At 39.5% G+C, this 20,568-nt stretch overlaps 1 protein-coding gene across 4 annotated transcripts in view; it reads left to right on the plus strand.

Moving 5' to 3' along the window:
* The window catches only part of DPP6 (dipeptidyl peptidase like 6), a 560,172-nt gene that overhangs the window by 418,640 nt on the left and 120,964 nt on the right, over nt 1-20,568 (plus strand). For all 4 annotated transcript variants that reach the window (XM_051611181.1, XM_051611183.1, XM_051611180.1 and 1 more), the window contains exon 6: nt 16,111-16,163. In XM_051611181.1, coding sequence (XP_051467141.1) covers nt 16,111-16,163 — 53 coding nt within the window. The remainder of the gene's footprint in view (nt 1-16,110; nt 16,164-20,568) is intronic.

The raw sequence follows: 20,568 nt of genomic DNA on the forward strand, positions 1-20,568 counted from the left end.
ACATTTGTGGGTCTCTGTGCTCTCCAAAAGGCATTTCCAAAATAGATAAGTGTCAAACCACCTCTTAAATGAATAAATCCAGTAGCATTTCTGTGAGTGGGAGGGTGATGGGGTAAGAATAATGACAAATAACCAATCCCCACGGGCTTGTGTAGCTTTCTGTGCTCATTGGAGTCAGCCAGTGGGGTTTACCTAATGGTGATAAAAGAAGCAGAAGAAAGGAAATGAGAAGAAAAGTGATTTTCTTGAGTGACATGGTGAGGCATTAAATAGAGAATATTTAATTGCCTTTATTATGAATAGCTGTCATTGTAATGCAAGAGAGGAAATAAAGTGGCCGAGGTTCTCCTTAAAGCTATTTGTTCTTCACTGCCAATTTACCAGTCCACTACTGTGTTTGAACTAGTTAAGAGTAATTACACACAGGAAATCCTGTCTGATTTATACCAATCAAATTGCAGAGCCTTCCAAACAACCATTAGGGCTTAGAGACAGTTATGGCTGATCCAGAGGCTGCTATTACCTGTTTTGCAGTTAAAGGAATGCATTCTTATAATGCTGAAAGCTGCAAAGAATTAATCATTGTTGTAATTAGAGCAAGCCCAACTATTGTGTTTTAGGGTAGTTTCTGTGGTGAGATTATTTGTTTTCACCCTGCCTGTTGCCATAGATCTCATGGGAGTGGTGGCACCAAAAAGACTGCAGAAAGACCCAGTCCAAACCCTGGACTTTGTGTTTAAAGCATGAAGTAAAAAAAACCCCAAACATTATTTAAAGAAAGGAGAGTATTGTAATTGTTGTTCTTACTATTTTTTCCTATTTATTCAAACCTGGTTGTTATGTGGAATAAAAAGGTTTTGTGATTGTGGCTCCAGTTGCAACCTCAGACTGCTCTAATTAGTTATGTAAAAACTAAAATAATCGAATTATTATTATTTCCCAAACATTAAAGAGTATGAATATGAATGAATCCTCACAATGTCCTTTTGAGTAAGGTAAAAAATATTATTATGATAAATTTGCCTCTGAAAATTAGACACTGTCATAGCTATCATCAGTAATACTTCTAATATAGTAGCTATGATATTTATTATTTAATTGAAATGAATTTGCCATTGCTAGAAATAAGTTTGCATAAACCTGTTTTCTTTCTGTGGCAATAAATATATTTCAAATTTACTTTTTTCTTTCCCACCCAATGTTGTTTTCAGGAACAATGAAAATGTGTATTGATTACACCATATAAATTGAGGACAGTTAGAACATTTGGACAATAAAATAATATCATCTAGTTTAGTGATTTGTTTAATTTTTTTTGTGTTTGTTGTAAACTAGTAGAATATTTGAGTTTTGGGGGAAGAAGCTTATGTTTCTAGTTTTCATATCCTTTTTTTTTTTTTCATATGAATGCAGTTTTGAGTCTTTGTTGCTCATAATCAGAAGGAGTCCTCTACTGTAAAGCTGCACAATGTGAGGGGAGGGTTGACTATTATCATATTATCAAAGCCTAGTGGCTAAAACCATTTTCCCAACATTTTCAAGCCTAAAGCACTGCAAGTTTATTTACTTATGAGTTTGGAACCTGATGATCTTTGAAGTCACTTCCAACTTTAACCATTCTGTGATTCTGTCATTCTGATGATAAATAACTACACTTTCACTTCCCACATAAAAACAAGAAAAAAAATCCTAATAATTTAAAGTTTATATTCATTGAAATGTTTTTCAGTTATTACATCTGTGCATGTGTGTATCTTTGAGCAAAATATCTTCTCTCTTCTCATCTCACCAGAGCACTGTAGTGATTCAGTGCTTCTGTAATGAGCAGAAGTCAAGTTATTAATGAATTAGTGGAACCACTATATGTGCTAAATCTTGGGTCTTTTTCATGAGAATAACATCATCAGTTGCTTCCCACTAAAATAAATATTACTTTATAAATGTTACTAATACCATTCAGCTAATATTTAATATTGCAGTGAATATTGCTCTCAACTTGTAAAAATTGCTCCATTTTTATGAGTGTGCTTACATGGGGGTTTAGTGAGGTCTTTCTGAGGTGCCAGGGCTAAAGGTGGGGACCCTTCTTATTTCTCCTTCTTCTTACATATTCTTAGGTCCTGTTTTGAGTCGTGTTATTTCAACAGCCAAGATCAGTACAGTAAATATCCTTTATTATTAATATGCTTTTTATCATGTTTGTAGTGATAAGGAGAACAGAAGTGCTCCAGCTACATTTACATAACAAGAGCTGAGGCTTGTTTGTCCAGGAGTATTGTAGCAACAGGAAGATACTGAGAACACAGGGGAGGTTTATTTTCTGGGTGATAGTTTACTTTGGATTTGAAGCTGAAGCAGTAGCTGTTATTTAGAGGCAATAATTTATTTTTAATTCAGTGTTGTGGGGTTTTAAATCATGAAGCTGGTCTACTTCAAATACCCTTTGTGAAAGACTGTCTATCTTTTCTATTCTCAAAATCACAATGAATAAATTCCCTAATCTGCTGTTTTTAATGTGGGCTGAAGAGCAACAAGCTAGACAAAAGAGGATTTTCAAAAGCACCAGAGAAGGTTGATTCACAAATGCTTCTGCACATCCATTTGCTTTTCTGTCAGAGCTGGAGGTGTGCAGCTCACCCAGGACACCAGTACTTCTGGTCACCTGGAAGTAAATAAACCAAAGCTGCTGATGAAGTAACTGGGAGATTTTCCTACCATTGGATCTCAGTTCAGGTAGAAGTAGGAAAATCTCTGTCACACACCGAGGCACCGAGTTTTTCTTTCATATATTGGTACCAGTAATTGGTTCAGCCTAATTAATATTTCATGTCTGCAGTGGCACAGAGCGAGAGGGAAGTTTGCCACATGACTCTAGAGGGATTTATGGGCTTTCAAAACCCTATTATAGTGTTGTGCAAACATTTTCTTCTCAGGTATCTTCAGTTGTGCCTTTGACATAAGAGCCCTTCAATCACAGTATTTTCTGCTGTGAATGTTTACAAAATTATTATTTTTTGCTGTGGGATGGTGGATACCCATTTTAATTGAACAAACATTAGCAGAATAGTGAGAATATTTGTTCTTACCCCTCAGCAGTCATCTCTCTGTCCAGTTTCTGCCATGTTGTGAGTAAAGAATATGAATTTTTGGATGGAGACACGGGACTGTGGAGCAGTAATTGGCAACAACCTTAATCCTAGACCTCCCTTTTGAATGGGAAACTACAGAAACTAATTTCATGTTTGTAACTTTCAGAACCAATTTTGGACTAACACAGGGGAAGATAAGAGGTAAAACCTGCTCTTTATTTTGTTTGTTTTGGAGGAGCCTCATGGTTCATTTCAAATCCCTACAAAGGTCCAGCAGAAAATGTGTTCCTTTATGTTGCTTTATTCTTTGCTCTTAGCAGCAATCCTTCTGCTTTGGCACAGCCCAGTTTAATTACAGAAAAAAATTCCAGCTTATACAAGAAGGCAGAGTGGGGTTAGGCACTCAAATACATGAAGTGCAGGGACATTTTGGTAGTGGGGTTCCTTGGGCCATGGGGCAAGGGTTTCTTAGATAAATTAAGGGTCTGTCATTGAAAACCTGGGTAGAAGCAGCTGCAAAAAAACATTACATATCTCAAAGCTGCACATTGTTTCTTTATTTTCCATTCTTAATAAAAGGAAATGATAGGCACTGAATTTCAGTAAAGAGGAATGGGGCATGGAGCCTTCCTGTGCTTAATATCCGTGGAAAAAGTGTTTGCACCCCTTAAATGCTTTATTCTCTAAAGGGAGGCTGGGTGAAATTTTGCTGAAGCCATGACTATAGAGAGAACAAGCATTAGCAAAACTGGAATGTGGGTTCTGAGGACTGCAGGAAGACCTGCTGGGCAGAGCACCCCAGTACCATTTCCTCAGCAGGGACTGTACGAGTGGGATCACTTCAATGTTGAATGGACTAGTGGGGACCCTGTATTTGTCGTGGGCACCTACCATGGTCACTTGTGGCCTGCAGCCCTTTCCTGGAACAAACAATAAACCCCAGGTTTTTAGCTCTGTTGCTCCCCATTATTGGGAGATGTTCTATGATCCTATGTTTTCATTAAGAAGTTGGTGCTTATGAATTGATGCTCTAGATATGTTCTTAAAACATGATGTGTTTACCTGAGCTGAGAAGAAAAGCTCTACCCAGCAGGTCTTTCTGCAGTCCTCAGAACCCATATGCCAGTTTTGCTAATGCATGCTCCTTCTATAACAGTGTTTTCAGTAAAATTGCACCCAGTCTCAGTTTCTTACTAAGTTTCTATTCCAGGGAGTGTTGTTTAGGGTGATTACTGCAGCAAAATACTAACTGTGTGAAACGGAGCACATTAAAAACTGAGCTTGCTGACTTCAGCTGCTGTGCCACCTCTGAGCTGTAACTATTTTCTATTAAAAACCAAAGGATTAAACTCTTGCTCTACTTCTAATGATGTAGATAAACTGAGTTAAGACAAAACTTAAAGCCTCCTAATTTGAACTGGGAGACTTCAACACAAATGGCACAGGCGTGACTGGGTGCAAAATAATATTTCAGACTAAGTTGGAAAGACTTGCTCATGTAGCAAAGGCCAACAAACTGTATCCTGCATTTATTTGCAGGGACATATATACAGCAGTGAACTGAAAAGCACATCCACAGTTCCAGGGAAGACTAGACTAATATAAAAAATATCAGAAGTAATTAGCCTGTCATGCAAGAACACATTGGTGTATTATGTATCAGTATCAGCTGTCAGCAGTCTTCCTCTGTAAATATTTTCTTTAGCAAGTGGGATTTTCATCAAGCAGAGAAGGGAAAGTAAAAAGACTCAAGGCAAAACACTATGATACAAAAATAACCAATTTTTCTTTGCTTGGATGATATTAGATTTTTCATTCTGCTTCCTTTTCTAAGTGTATAGATGATCTGACTTGAACAGACAGACTGGTAGAGATTAATTTTCTAACAAAATTCACAAAGCATCTTAAAAATAACCTGCAATTTATTTTTGAATAAAACATAGGTAAGGTAATTGTAGAAGGTCTCCTAGGAAGTCACAATCATCCAGACAGCAGCAAAATCATTGCAGTTTTCTTTCTTGCACTCCCATGGGAATCCATCGTATTGGAATGAAAGGGAACTTCCTGTGCTTTAAGGAATGAAATGAATACAACTATATAAAAATTATTGAAAAAAAATAGAATGTAAGAAAGAATAAGATTTCTTGCAACACAGCAGCTTCGAAATTGCATTAGAGGTGAGTTCCTGGGTTTTAGAATAATTTTACTTCCCAAGTTTTTAGGGACGATAAAAATTCCATTTTGTGGATTGTGATAAGTATAGCTAGTTGTTTTAAAATATTAAGGAAAGAAATATATTAGTAACATGCAAAATGGGAAAACAACAGCAATTTAAAAGGCATTAGAAAGCAAAATCAGAAATAATTTAATTCTGTTGTCTATGTGAAACATAGGAAGCAGTCCCAGCCTGCGGGAGTTTTTAATCTAATTTTTCTGATTTCCAGTCTGTCTTATTTATTTATTTATTTATTTGTTTATTTATTTGTAATCTCTGAAATAGCAAAAAATATGTTTAGTGCCCTCTTCTGGAAAACAAGATCTTACTATGCAGAGCACCCCAATGAAATTCCTGTACTCAGAAATGTAAATCTTCTGCTGCAAATGTTCTACTCTTTAACCTGAGTTATATGCCTGAATCCAAAGTGTGTGGCTCTGTGCTTACCCTGAACAAGTGCTTTTTATCTCTTTAACTGCAGAACTCTGTATTTATCAGGGCTATGTTAAAAACAATAATTTACGTCCCTCCTTGGGCATCTAATGGCCCAGATTTGAAAATCTTCTATTTTATTTTGTTCTCTGCTCAACTGAAAAAGCTCCTTCTTGAATAGGTGAACAAATGAGAGGGCTTTATTCAGGTCTTGAAAGGCACGAGCCCTCAGATTTTTATGTGCCAAAGTGGAAGGGTACCTATACAGCAATGCTGTTGATGGTGGGGCTGTGAAGGGTTGCACAGCAGGCAAGGAACAGGAGATGCTCTGTGCTTAGTCCTGTCCTATTTGCTCTCTCCCCACTCTTTGAAGAGATGTCCATCACCACCACAGTCCCTTTACCCCTTGGAAGATGTCCACAGCTTCATACAGGTGACAGACAAAAAGCCCCACTGTCTTGTATATGATTTCAGTTTATTTTTCCTTATATCAGAAAATAGAAATGTCACCTGCAGTGAATTAGATCCACGTGCACATCGAGATACAGCTCAAAGTCTTCTGATCTCACATGGAACGAGAAAATGAATCTGTCACTGAACAGAGAGCACATTTTTTCACCAAGGTCCCTGGCATATACCTGAATACTTTTATTTTTCTTTCACATCCACTTCAGTGCTTTTAAACTTTTTCTCTCTAATGCTTTTCAGAAGTCTTTGCTTTCTTGCCTTGGATTCCTTGAGTCTTCTCAGCGTGCCCTAAGTCTGTGACCATCATTTCAATGGCAGAGCCAATTCTCAACTGCTATAGCAGGAAAAGCCATTTTGATATGCTAAGAGTAAATTTTAATGGAAAGAACATATGCTGTGGTTCTGTAGTTGTTGGTTTCTGCTGCTAAAGTGAGTTATTTAAAAGTGAATACATTAATTAGATACACAAAACATTCAGCCCATTTTCGTGGCTTGGTTCTCATGTAATTGTTACAAAGCGGTGCCATTTGAATTGCAAACTTCACAAAAAAAGGGGCTTTTCAAGTCTCCACACCCAATCTGCCCAGCTCAAGAAATGTTTAATTTAAAGGAGGCACTAGCTAATGTTTCATTAAAAGCATTGATTATTAAGCATTGATTTCTTATGCTGTCCTCAGCCCTCAGACTGGTAGCACCAAAGTCAACGAAGGTGAGCGTCAGTCAAGTGAATGTAGATGGGAACAATGTAAAGTCCCCATATGCATCAGCTGCCCTGGGCTGCCTTTACAATCAGGATACTCCAGGGTGTAAATGTGAGGCTAAAATAGACTCCAAAGCCTGGCCAGAGGAATCATACCCCAAACAGGCTTTTGGTACCATTGTCTGGGAAGAGGGTGTTACTACACGAGGCTGTAGGTGCAACAAGGGTAAACGCTTGTGAAGATTGGCTAGAGAGGTCAATGGCAGGGACGTCTCTTGTGGTAGAGAGCTGCAAGGAGAGTGGTTCCAAATGGCAAACTGTGAGATCCTGGAAAAAGATTCTGTGGAAAGTATGTTTGTCCCTAAATAAGCTGACTCTAGCTTTATTTCTGAATCAGCTTTGGGCTACTGTCCAAGCCAGGAGAGTCAACTGGATGGACTTTGAGTCTTACACAATACAGATATTGTTATGACCATAGATATTACAAGAGAATCACAGTTGAATAATGTAAAGTTCTTTATTTCTCTTTTACTTATATTTTCTAGATATATTATATGGTATGTTAACATTGCAATATTAATTTTGTACTGGATAATTTACTTCTCATTTCCAAGTTTCTGAACAGGACTATAAAACAGGCAAGTGCATTGCTTGGAAAATTTCCATCCACTCTTAACACTGTGCCTGCTGCAGGATGGGAGTGGGACCTGGGAGCATATGCCCTGTGATGTGAATACCAATAAAAGTTTAGAAACTAGATCAACGACAAAATGAGCTCATTATTCACAACCCTCACTTGTAATTCTTCATCACTTGATTTCAGATACTCCCCAATAACCTGAGCAGCAACAAGGGCACAAAGACTGGTGCAAAAATCCGATGGAGCATTTTGTAGCTGCCATTTTATTTACCAGTTAAAAATGAAGCAGTCGTCCTTTAAGCCAGTGACTGCCAGTGTTTGCTGGTGCTGCTGGTGCCAGTGGAGCACTGTGAGGGACAGGTGGCTTGGGAGCAAAAGGAGGCTTTTGTAATTGCTTGGCAGGGCCGAGCTGCATTAGAGTGTAGCAGCAGTTGGCAGATTGGATTAACGCTTTCCTAGGGGTGAGATCTGGCACACGAGCTGTGTGTTAATACCTGGAGTCTAAGTTGATTCTGGAGCTGCATTTGTAACAAAAAGAGCATCCACTTTACCGCCGCCATGTCACAAAGTCATAAATCCTAAAGCCAGCCTCTAAATTCCCATTCAGTGTTGTCAGCAGTATAAGGCTCTCAAAGTGTAATTTGGAAACAAATCTTTTAATAAAGAATTATTATCGTGAAACAACTGAGGTAGATAATCAGTTTGTGGAACATGAAGTAACAGCATTATCTTACAACACTGCAGTCCATTTATTACTGCAGGGGATGTTGCCATCACACTTTATTTATGGATATTTTGCAAACTAGAGATGACACTATTCATGAGGGAGTAACTCCTCAGCTTTGCTGCTTCAGAGACCCTTGGTTTGGTGGCTGGAAAATCAGCATCTAGTCCCAGCACTCCCCCTGTATATTTGTGGGAGAGATTTACATATTAACCGTGCGTGTTGCCTGCAGCGCTGACCCTGTTACAATCCGCTTGAGCTTGAGTTACAAATTATTTGAAAATGCAAGTCCCCGTGGCATGAATGTGCTGTCACTCCCTGATGTCACCTTGATGTGAGATTTTCGTTGCTCCATGGAAGCTTCTCCAGTGTGGGTGACCAGGCATTCACAGCATTGCATGACCGGAGAGCTGTTCTGGTTGTCTTCTATGCACCAAGGGCAAGATTACGGAGAAAGGCTCCTTCAGGCTCCTGTTGCAATGATTTAAATGTCAGTCTTAGAGATTAAATTGTTAGAAGATTTGAAAAAACAAAGCCATGCAAAGACTATTCCTGATGATCTGCTGCTTCTTGCCTTCTTATACTCTCCATCCTTTCTACATAGCATTTTATTCCCTTCTTCCAAATAATTTGCTGAAATTTCTTCCTCGTTCTGGAAATACCCAATCACTGATCTTTGATTTCCTACAACACTGGGTAGCAGTGGAGCAGCTCTTTATTCACACTGGTGTGACTGAGATGAGGCACTGACCCATTGGGTCTCTCTGAGACACTGACCACCTCGTGCTGGCTGTGTCCTTTCACTCAGACAGTTATGGTGCTGGGTCAGGATCCTTCCTTCCTCTTTTCAAGAAAAATAGTTTCCTTCAATAACTCAACTGTAAGATGTGCATTGCCCAGGTATCCACCTTGCTTCTTTTGCCCAAATGTTGTTTGTTTCTCTGGAATACAGAGACAATTGCTTATTGATTCATCCAGAGACTCCTTCTTATCACTTATCTGTTCAAACCTTTTTCCCTCATCTCTCCCCTTTCCTGAGCTCACCAGATCATCCCAGAGTGTCCCATCCCTCTCAGTTTGCCCTTTCTGTGGCTGTGATAGCATGACACATGTAGCTGATCAGCTGAATAGGGTGCAGCGGGTAAAAGCATCCCAAACCAGGTGTTTGATAACAGCTGTGGGTTATTTGGCTGCCAGCTGAAGTAAAGCACAGGAAATGCTCCCTGATAGCATTTCATTATGGTTTTCCTAATTTATTGCAGGCACAAAGAGAAACAGGCAGTGTTCCTTGGAGGGAAGTAGAAACAGGTTGGCACATGGCATGAGATTGTATTAGAAGTACATTACATGGGAAGTGATAAAGTATAAAGGGGTAATTCAATGCAGAGACAAAAGAGAATTTGCTGTCTCAGAAGAAAACAAAATAGGTCAGTATCACAATGAATTTGAAAGATGAGAATGTTGAAAAGACCTCACGTTATATGGCTTTATTGATTTGTTTGATTCTTGCAAGCAGTCGAGCTTCACTGAGTGTAGGGTACAAAATACCAGTATGGATTTTGGTGTGGTTTGTTTTATTGCAGTGACACAAAACAAATAGATAGCATGTGGTTTTGCAGAGAATCTAATTCCAGGCTACGGTGGTAATACTTTGCTAAAATGTTGGGCTGGAGAGAATACTGCTGACCAGTCTGTCTCCACTGACAGAAAACAATGAGAAGACCATTCGTTACCTAGCTGCCCACAAACCATGCCTCAGCCAGAGGTAAACCTTTGGACTCTAAATCACAAATACATGGCAGAATGTAAGAGCAGAAATTGAACTAAACATTGCCAAGAAGCTGGTGGCCAGTTACAGGAATGGGTTTTTCACCCCGTTGGAGGGCGAGGGAACAAGCTTTCCTCTAAAAGAAGAGAAAAGTGTTCAAGTTATTAATCAATTTTCAAGTCAATAAACGAAAACAAAACCAATAGTATCATAAAGAATTTTGAACAAGGCAAATTATGTTGACTCACTAATTGAAAATCTAGGCTTTGATGTTGACTTTGATAAAAAATGCAGGAAATTCTGCAAACAGGTGCAGTAACCTCCTTTAATTCTCCACAGAATACCACAAAGAAGTGGCAGTGAGGTATTTTTAGTCACAAAATTGTGCTTTTTCTACTGGAAGATTTGTGTGCGTGATACACATGTAAAGAGAACACAGTATTTGCTTGTTGGTGACTGACCAGTAAAAGCATCAATGTGACAGTGTGGTAGTGACTTGGTTCATCCTTCACTGTGCACAGTATGGGCATGTACTAGAAGGAAACACAACCTCTGGGTAACATTTGCTTGTGATTTTCCTTCTGAACTTGTTTTTCCCTCCTTTTCATGCCATCGTTAGATAACAGGGTACTAAATCAATACAGAGCAGCAGCCTCCCTGCATTCTACTTTGTTCTCATTTCCCCTTTTAATCTGTCAACTTCAGAGCCTGGTTGAACATCCCAGATATTAAAGGTCAAATGGCAAATCATCTTTTACCTGCATATTTCACATTACAGCATGAGTTAGCTTTTAAGGGTGCCAGGACCATTTTGAAAGGTGGAATATATAATTATGTAAAATGTTTGGGATTATTCAATCGGTGTGACATTCATATGTGCATTTGGGGATTTGTCTGCTCACAGCATAAGTAGGAAAATGGGCTATATAACCTACTTCCAGCAAATGTCTTTTTAGAGGCTCTTCATGGGAAACCCTTTTAATGGATCTGGCAGTTCCTGTTCCACTGGCCACTTCTGCTGTATTTTTACTGTCTTACTATAGAGTATAAAAGGGAATAGATGATAAAGACAATTTGAGTCTGTTAAGAATCCTGAGGGGATCTGTTATTTGGAGATATACTTTGTTGTTACAGAGTAAAAAGTGATTCCTTTTACCCAGATAACTATTGAGGGCTTTATAATTACTTATATTAAATATATATTTTCGCTATTTTCAGACTTTAGCCAGCGGTTGTACATGTTAATTTCTGATTGCTTTTTAGATTGTTAATTATTATTTGGGGGCACTGGGATGACTTTTTTGATTAAATGTGGGGTACCTGAAAAAGAAGAAAGATATTAAATCCTAGGAATTTTATATTGAGCCTTGAAATCTACTTTATAACTCATCTTGCACTTCTACTCTGCTCTGTAGCTTTTCCCTTTCAAACTCTAAGTTTTATGGGATTTTTTGGTGAGTTTCCTAGATAATTCTTTAATATAAATAACACTGCTGCATGAAGGACCAGGTGGCACTTTGGAGTAATTTAAAAAATGGATGCAAAATGTGGTTTATTGTTGTATTTACCAAGTAAATAATAATCATGAGATCATGGCAGCCAGTCCACCTGGGTTTAATCTCAGATCCACAAACTTTATTATGCTTAGTGGCAGGATCCTAAATTATCTGTTTTGATAGAGCAGCCTATTGGAAGATGAGAGGTTTGGGCTGATTTAAAGAGTTTTATTTTCAGGGATTTCCCCCTCTCTTTGCTTATAAAACTCCTTGAAAGAAAGTCTGTGTGTGCTTCTTGTTTGTAGTGAGTCAGCTCCTTGTCATACGAACATGAAAGAAAGACTGATTGCTGCTGGGGTTAGCATGGTGTCAGTCCACAAAATGTGCCAGAAGATGAAAGTGTAAACTAAACTGTTCCTTTTTTTCTGATGCTAGTGATAAATCCTCAGCAGGTAGAGAAATCTTTCATACCGACAAAAATACACTGAAAACACATTTTACACTCTTCTAAAAACTCTCGTATTTCCATCTAAAGCTTTTTCCTAATCCTTTGTGAGTTGCATGGGCAGTGCCAAATTGAAAACAATGGTGACAATTTCAAACTTTTAACAAGAAGTTAATGAAGGTGAAAGCTCTGTGTGTCCAGCTTGTTTGTGTCTCTGTGACAACCCAGGTTAGATCTAGGGGAGTAACCAGGATCCTGCTTTGCTTTTTGGATTTATGTCAAGTACTTGTGCAGTTGCTTTGGGGCAAGAACCAGAGCTATGGATCCTAATTTAAAGTATATGAATAATCACAATGAGTAAATTACTCCAATTCTGTTCTCAATTAACAGATATTTTCTATTTAAGTAAGCCCTGCTGGACTAGGACCTGTATCCTTGAAGTTGAAGCAAATGCTTTCAGGTGACATCACTCTACTGTTCACACCATACTTTGCTCTGCAGTGGTGTGGGACAGAAATTGCTGCTTCCTTTTTTGTTTCTATAGGTTGTAGGAACCATAATTTACTCATTATTTTGGAATTTTGTGATGGGGAGAGGTGGATGCTCTTCTCTGCTGCTATGTCTGCTGCAGTGCTTGCATTTCCACTGTCATCTGGTGAGGTCCATGTTTCTTTTGTTGATTATATAAAATTAGGTCAGTGGCTTCACAACAAACCATTGTTGTATATAATTAGTCCTGCATTTTTCTGAATTTCAGAGAAATAATTGCATTTCCGAAACTTAAGTGGAAGCAGATAGATCCATCTCTTAGACCCTTTATGATTTCAGTGTAAACATGCACGTGTTGCAGAGCATAATGTAAATTGAAAGTAAGCATGATCTGTGCTGTGACCTGGGATGAGAAGCCTGGTGGGAGAGTGTTTCTGGCACAATGGCTTTAGAATAATAACTTTTACAGCTCTCATTGGTTACAGCTGGCATGGAAGCTTTATGACCTGATTTTGGTAGTAACCTAGAACCCTTCAGAGCAGTCTCAAACCTGTTCTGACTTCAGTTGGTGGGATGACTTGGCACACAGGGACTACAGAGCAAAACTCTTGCCAAAACACTATCTTCAAATATGCCTCTCTACTGAGAGGAGCTGTGTGCTTCTGGCATCCAGCCAAAAGTCCGGGCTAAGAGAATTAAATCAGTGCAGTGGCTTTTTTTTGGCTAAGCCTTGGAAACAGAGGGGTTAAATTGAATGAATACTAACTTTTTAGCACTGACCAGCCTCTGAGGCTTAGCTTTGGATTTCAGAGGGATGCTTTTTTCATGGTGTGGGGTCTTTCTACTGGTAAGTAAGTAGCCTAATTCAGCTAGACCCCAGCAGAAATTTAGTTGAGATATTAAGCAGACATAGTCATCCTCTCAAACAGTTATAATAACTTTATTTGGTTTGCATATCTAAGAGGAAAACAGACATTTCATTTCTCAGAAAGACATTAAGTGGTTTTTCTCTTGGATTTCTGTCTACTTAGAGTAGGGTTGGTTGCTTGCAGTGTGTTTTCCAAAGAGGTCTGAAATAGTACTAAGAAGGACTTTTGAGTTCCATGTGCTCTTGTCCTTAAGAACTATAATAATAATAAATGTCTAATCTTGAAATCATTGCTCATGCAAGTACTTGTTGTTTACATGACCAAAGCTACTGATCTTAAGGATTTGTTTGAGAAAGGATTGTTCCTGTGAATTTACTCAGCCAGCTGCAAGCCTTTGAAAACTACATGCTACAGGCACAGCTGATATGGGATATTTTAGAGTCTGGTTAAGACCCAAGAGGTTGACAAATGTTGTTCAGAAAATAAAGGAGATTTTATGAGAGTCCTGCAGCTTTTGTTTTCCCTGCTCCTAAACTCTCTTGGCAAAGAAAATGTTTTACCTTAGTCTCCCTTAATGGCTCTAAGACAGCTCTAAACTCTCTAGCAAGGCTGTGGGGACTCTACCACAAGCAGAGACATCAGCAGATACCCTGCTCAAGACTTCCCTTGCTGTTTCTTTTGCTTCCAGCCTGACACTTTTCTTTATTTTCCCCTGAAGGCATCTCTTCATACTCATTTTGAGGGCTGGCTTTTGCCTCTGAAAGCTGACAACACAGCATGACTTCTTACCTTGCACACCAGTCTTTGCATCGAATCACAGTTTACTTATCTATATCATTTTCTACATCCTACTGCCACATTATTTCAAGACAAAAGTTGCTCCGTATTTAATGGCAATGTATTGTTAGGTTTTTCAGATCTGTAGAGAAATTTAGACTTCCAGTGCTTTTTCTTTAAGGGATTTTAGAAGTTTTAGAACTTCACCAAAGCTGGAATATGATCTAAGACCACATGGATCAGCCAGGTCTCCAGTATCAGCGTTATGAGATTCAAGAGATCTTTGGTATGATGGGATGTAGATGAGATAGTGGTAGTTTATTTGACATCATCTGAAGTGGGTGGATCTAAAAAGGACACCTGTATTAAAATAAATGGTAGCTTGCAGGGAATTCACTGGTGTTTCTAGAACTTCTTTGATCCTAATAAATCAGAGGCTCACCTTACTGGAGGAGACTTTATGTATCTGAATGCCTAAAAGGAGGTATGATTTTGGGATATCACCTGATGATGTCTTTGTAATGAGGGGAGAGAATTGCACAGGAGAAGGGAATTACATCAACTTGGCATCAGTCTCTGTGTTTCATAGGTACAAATCCAGTGCTTTCACCTTTACACCCCATACATATTCCTTTTATACCTATATACTTTTTTCCAGGGGCTTCATGCCTTACTCTAAGTATGTAGTAGATTTGGATTCAAATTGTAACAGAGTAGTTTAATATATACAGGTTGGTGTGCCTTGTGTTTATCTGCCTCTCTACTGAGCCCCTAAAAGATGTAAGCCTGTTATAGATGTCTGCATCTACTCAGGCTTATCCTTGAGAGTGATGGGTAGTAAGTTGTGCTTACTGTGATGCTAGTGATGTGCTTGGGATGGCCACTGCTGAGCCTGGCAGCACCATCCAGGACATCTCATGGTTTATTGGCAAAATGAAAAAAATATAATTGTGCAAAACCAGAGATACCTAGGGAAATTGATTTTGATCAGACAAACTTGACTGGTGAAGCAAGTAGTCAAGATGTTTCTCCTTTATCCTCTGAGACAAGATGTCTCATGAGAGCTTCTGGAGAGCAAGTAACTTCAAGATTTAAGTTGAAGTCAAAATGTTATTTTAGAAACATTTATTTGGCAGCATACAGTAACAGGACAGAGTTCCAAAAGTGAGTGCCTGTATACATGTGGATAAAGTCATTCAAATTTTGACCTTTCACACTAGTGCCCTGGCTCTTGTGTTGTTCAGCACTGCAGCCACAGATCACTGTTAGGGATTATATGGTCACCAGCAGAAAGTCTTAATTCACTGACCTTGGCTCTGGTGTAGTTATTTAGTACTTGGAAAATAAGTGATAAACTCTCCCTTCTGAGATGACCTGCCATGCAAGCTGACAGGCTTCTCCCCAGGGCCCAAAGAGTGCAAATTGATATGAAGATGCAACTTAGCAGATCAAACAAACATGAGGTCAGCTTTGTGCCCTAAGTCAATAAGGTTTCATTTGCTGACTGACAGGAATCCTACAACCCACTCCGAGATCACCCAGCATCACTCACTGGTTTATTTATGTAGGAATAAAGCACAAAAATATGCATTATGTCCCTGTTGTGTCTAGTTACAATGATGGTGAATGTCTCCAGCTGACCAAAGTGTCCTCATTAATGATTGTTCTATATTTAGCCCTTGCAGAGACCACGAGCCCCCAGTTTAATCAAAGACCTGGTAGTCATGGTAACAACACAGAGCATCTGGATGTATACAATTTGCCAAAGACTGTAATAAAGTGCAAGATAAAAAGAACACATAGCAGTGTTAGGTGAATTAATGTATTTTTCATTTCTAGTACAGATTTTGAAGCTTTTAGAAGAGCTCCCTAGCCATACATGCTGGATTGTTTTTGCAAAAAAATAAAAATAAAAATAAAATAAAGAGCCCTATGAACACAGGTGACAATTACTAATCTCATTTCTGTTTTGTTCTGTTTCTTAATTTCATTTTGCAGGTGTACCACCATTCATATACGGCATATTATGTCCTCAGCAAAATACCTCATGGGTAAGCAATTTTTCAATGTCTTCATTTTAAAACTCAGCTATTAAAAATTCTGCAAAATAATGTGAATAGTGACAAATGGTTTCCTGTGACAGCCCTTTGCAATGGTCTGGCATTCAGCTGCAGCATCCACTGAGCTGTGTGTGGTACAAAATATGACATAGTCTGGAAGCAGAAATACACAGCTTCCCCAGAGGGTCAGACTACATTAATTTCATATTCCAGTTTTCAAGTTTTTGGCTAGAATATAGATACGTTCAAGTCTGGCTGTGAATTGCTGTTGGCTGCTCACCAGAGCACTCCCAGAGAATCTATCCAGGGGTGTTTAGCCCCTTAAATTTGGTCAGAATTGAAGCATTAGCCTTCAGCTGTGGGTTCGATTCCCCCAGGGCAGATTCCCGACACAAGTGCTCCCTCTAACTTCCCATCTGAAGGTAGACAGACCAGTAGCCTGTTCCCAAGATCCTGCTGCTGCTGAGATACATGCACTCATGATCACAGTGAAGCTATGAGTCTTCAGGTTTATAGTTTATCTTTTTGTAGAGTATGAGGACAGTGCACATAAGCAAGAATGGAACACAGGCTTTGTTAAACATAACAAAAACATATTGCTTTACCTAAAGCACATACCATGAAAGGTTATGTATCATTACAAGTAATAATTTCCATCACACAATGCCTCTTATTTTAGGTCCTCCTATCCACTGGAGGTCCTGAGGAGGGCTCAGTGTTTAACATAGGCATTGGTTATCTTCAGGAGGTCTTTCTTTAACTCTGATTAGTTGCAGGTATTTAAATCCCCCTTTGTCAGCTTTGTCTTTGTGGTGCTGTGACCTGTGGCTCCAACTCCATCCCCCTGCAGCTCATCTTGCCTGTGTTGTTCCTCTAGAGTTTAGCCCATAGTTTCTTCCTGCTTCTCCCTTAAAAGAGAATTTTTTTTTTTTTAATATACTTTTAAGACTGGTCCAGCTGGTCAGGAATGGGATGCCACCATACCAATATGACACAAGTAAGCATATGATGATACATGGTGTTTCAGAGTGACATTTTCATAGCTCCAAAGGAAGTAGGTCAGTTGCACAGCAAAATTCTTAAAATCATTGTTAGTAAAAACAAAGCTAGAAGCCAGGATGCTGATGTGTGTTTTAAATATTATACTGATGATAACTGTGCAGGAATAGTAAGAAGTGTCAATGTAGTTGTGCTTGGCCCTTTTTGTAGAACGTTGCACATGACTGGTTATAAAACCTATCATTTCAGTATTTGCTAGACTTCTGCACTAAGTTGTCATTTCTACACATCATAGCTAAAGAGTAGATGTTTTTAATCCTTGCAATAGCTGGGAAAACCTGCAAAGTTTAAAAAAAATCAACACAGGGTGATCCTAGAGTCATCAGATAACTCAGGCTGGAAAGGCTCTTCCAAGGTCCAACTTCCTGCTCAAAGCAGGTTACTCAGAGCTTTATCCAGCTGGGCTTTGAAAACCTTCAGGGATGGGGACTGCACAGCCTTGCTGTGCAGCTTGTCCCACTGCCTGACTGTCCTCATGAGGAAAAAGTTTCTCCTTATATCCTGTCTGACTCTCCCCTTTAAGTTTATATCCACTCTCAGTCACTCATACCACCATATTCAATGGATTACTATGTCTCTGACTTGGGAGAACATTGAGGCAGGTCTTAAGGTCCTCTTGATTTCTGCATCCACAGGCCAGGTGCCTGCCCTTGTGAGAAGACAGAATCCTGGCCATGCCTGAGTGCTCAGTGTTTCCAACTGTTTTGTATAGGCAGCTCCAACTCTGCCTGTACACAGTGGATCAGCAGCTTCCCCATGAGCAGGCCTCAGGGGACCTCACTGTTTAGTATAGGAACGATGTTTTAAGAGAAGTCCTAGAATTCAGACATTGCAACACCCATATTTTTGAGGCCCATGGCCTCTTTCCAATCTAGTTTCTTTGGTACAGTAACCAGAGGGTTTAACAACAACGAAGTACAAGATTCAATGACAAGACATAAATATGTCTCTCAGCAGTTTTTTCATTAAAATGCTAGTTACATTTGGGTGTTCCTCAAGGATTTGTCTCAGCACACCAAAAAAATACTTGTCCACACACAAAAAAACCCAACCAAACCCCAAGTTACATCCCCTCCAAAAAAAAACAGCAAGAAAACCCAAACAAACAGAAAAAAACCCCACAAAACAAACAAACAACAAAAAAAACACACACACAAAAAACCAAACCAAAAAACCCACCAAAAAACCCCACCAAAACAACAAAAAAAACTGAAATACCTTTTTTTGGTTTCTACCTAGAAATGGAGAAACAATACTTTGTATCAAAAAAATCTGTTCTAGAGACATGCATGTTTTAAAATCTGTGGAGTTAGGAGCTTGTGCAGCCTGCTTCCCTTCAGCTTGTATCTCGTGATTAACTCACCACAAGAAATCATGAACTCAAGATTAAGTTGTTTCCATGTACAGTTGGAACATGGGAATTAGGAGGTTTCTCACCATCGTCTGCATCAAAACTCTGGTGTCCCAGTGTGACATGCTCCTGACTTCTTTAGTCTTTTTCCTTCCCTCCCTCCATCTCGTCATCATTTTTCCTTTTCTTTTTTTTTCTTTTTTGTTTCAGTAATTTACTGGATTTATGAATTTTCGACAACTCCATCTTTCTGGCAATATGTCTGAAATTAGCTTGTGGGCTGAAAGGGTGTTGAGCAACAGGATGAACACACAGCATGAGCACATAAGCTTTTTATCTGCACTAAACCTGGCTAAGAGCAAAAGCATTTGACTGACAGCACAGTTCTACTCCAGACAAAACAAAGGTGGAAAAAATAGGTATCATGCATAGGATGTGCTAGAAATGCTAAAGATTATCAAGACAGTGGTCCAGGCAGTTTACTACTATGGCATGATCTTTCTTTGTGACAACCAGCTTCTTTTTCCCCCTAGCTTCAACTATGTTGCACACTCAGCTGTGTTCCACCTTGCTCCCTGTGTTTGCTTGTGCAAAGGCGCAGGCAGCTGGGGGGATGGAGGTGTCCAAGGAGAAGTATCCAGTATAAGGGGGAGATCTGGAAAGTGAGAGGGTGCCAGAAGGCACTCAGGTGTGTGAGGCATTGGTGTCCCCAAAGCATGATGTAGTGATGGATCAGGTGACCACTGGAGAGAGGAGGAAGGATTGAAGGATTGCTGCATTTTGTGTTGGTACAGGTATGGTTTACAAAGTGGTTTAGGTGGTGGGTCTTTATGGAGGCATTGCAAACCATACAGTGCAGTAACATTTGCATTGGTCTTTCAGGTGATCATAGTGCATGTGAATGGTGAAAGGACTGGCACATTACCGTTTCCCTGGAGCATGGGCATTTACTGTTCATTTGGAGGTCTGCATATATTTAGGGTGCTGGGTGAAGAGAGAGGACGGTTTAGCAGGTCAACATGATGTAACAGGTGATGAAATACATCATCTGAAAGTAGGGCCTCTGTTGGATGAAGGGGTAAAAAACTCTTAGTCACATACTTAATAATTTAACACTGGAGTATTGCTCTGCTGGATGTGTGTGGATGAAGAGTGTTGAGAGCAAGACCAAGCACCCTGACACAAGGTTCAGTTAAGTTCTCCACTCCAGGTCCTTTGGCAATAACAAAATTTGCAGCCCACAGGCAGCATCCTCGCCCTCTGCCTGACAATAATACGAGCAACAAAGGCCCTTGACACTGAGCAGCAATCTCTTTGCTCTTTCTACAAACTGTTTTAATGAATTAGACATCTTCTGCAAGTAGGCATCAGCTTTACACATTGGCAGTGTGTGCTAGTGGTGCCTGGACCTACCTCCAAATCATTATTCACCTGTGTCTGCTGGTGAACAAACTCACTCCCTCTGCAATATCCCTCCTGCTTGGTAGACACTCATTCCCAGAAAAAGGCCATGACAGTGTCTTTCCCTGGGCTCTCTCTACCCTGTTCCTCATCCTTAGCTATGATCTGCCTCATCAGGAAGGCCAGAAAGTTTAGGCTTTTTACCCTCTTGTGCCCTTGCTACACCCCTGCTGAGGATAACTAATAAGGAAGCCAATTAATCTAATCTGTGGCATCACTTTGTTTAATAACATGACATTTATCTGATAGCATAAATTGCTTTTTAAAGGGAGATTTCTAATTATTTTTGCTGTGCTCTGCAGACTCTCCAGATTCAGGCTGTGTCTGAAGTCAGAAGGGGCTTGTACCAGCGTTTTCCAGATTCAGTTCTCAGCTCTCCCTAAGTTTGTCAGGAAAATCTGGGCGTGTCCTCAGCACATACATTCACAAATGGTATTTTATACAGGATGCAGGACTGCAGCATTTTTTCAGGAGAGCTGCTGTTGAAGTAAACTCCCCACATAAGGAGCAGCAGCACAGTTGACT

This window comes from Apus apus, chromosome 2 (genome assembly GCF_020740795.1).
Source record: "Apus apus isolate bApuApu2 chromosome 2, bApuApu2.pri.cur, whole genome shotgun sequence".
Classification (NCBI taxonomy): Eukaryota; Metazoa; Chordata; class Aves; order Apodiformes; family Apodidae; genus Apus; species Apus apus.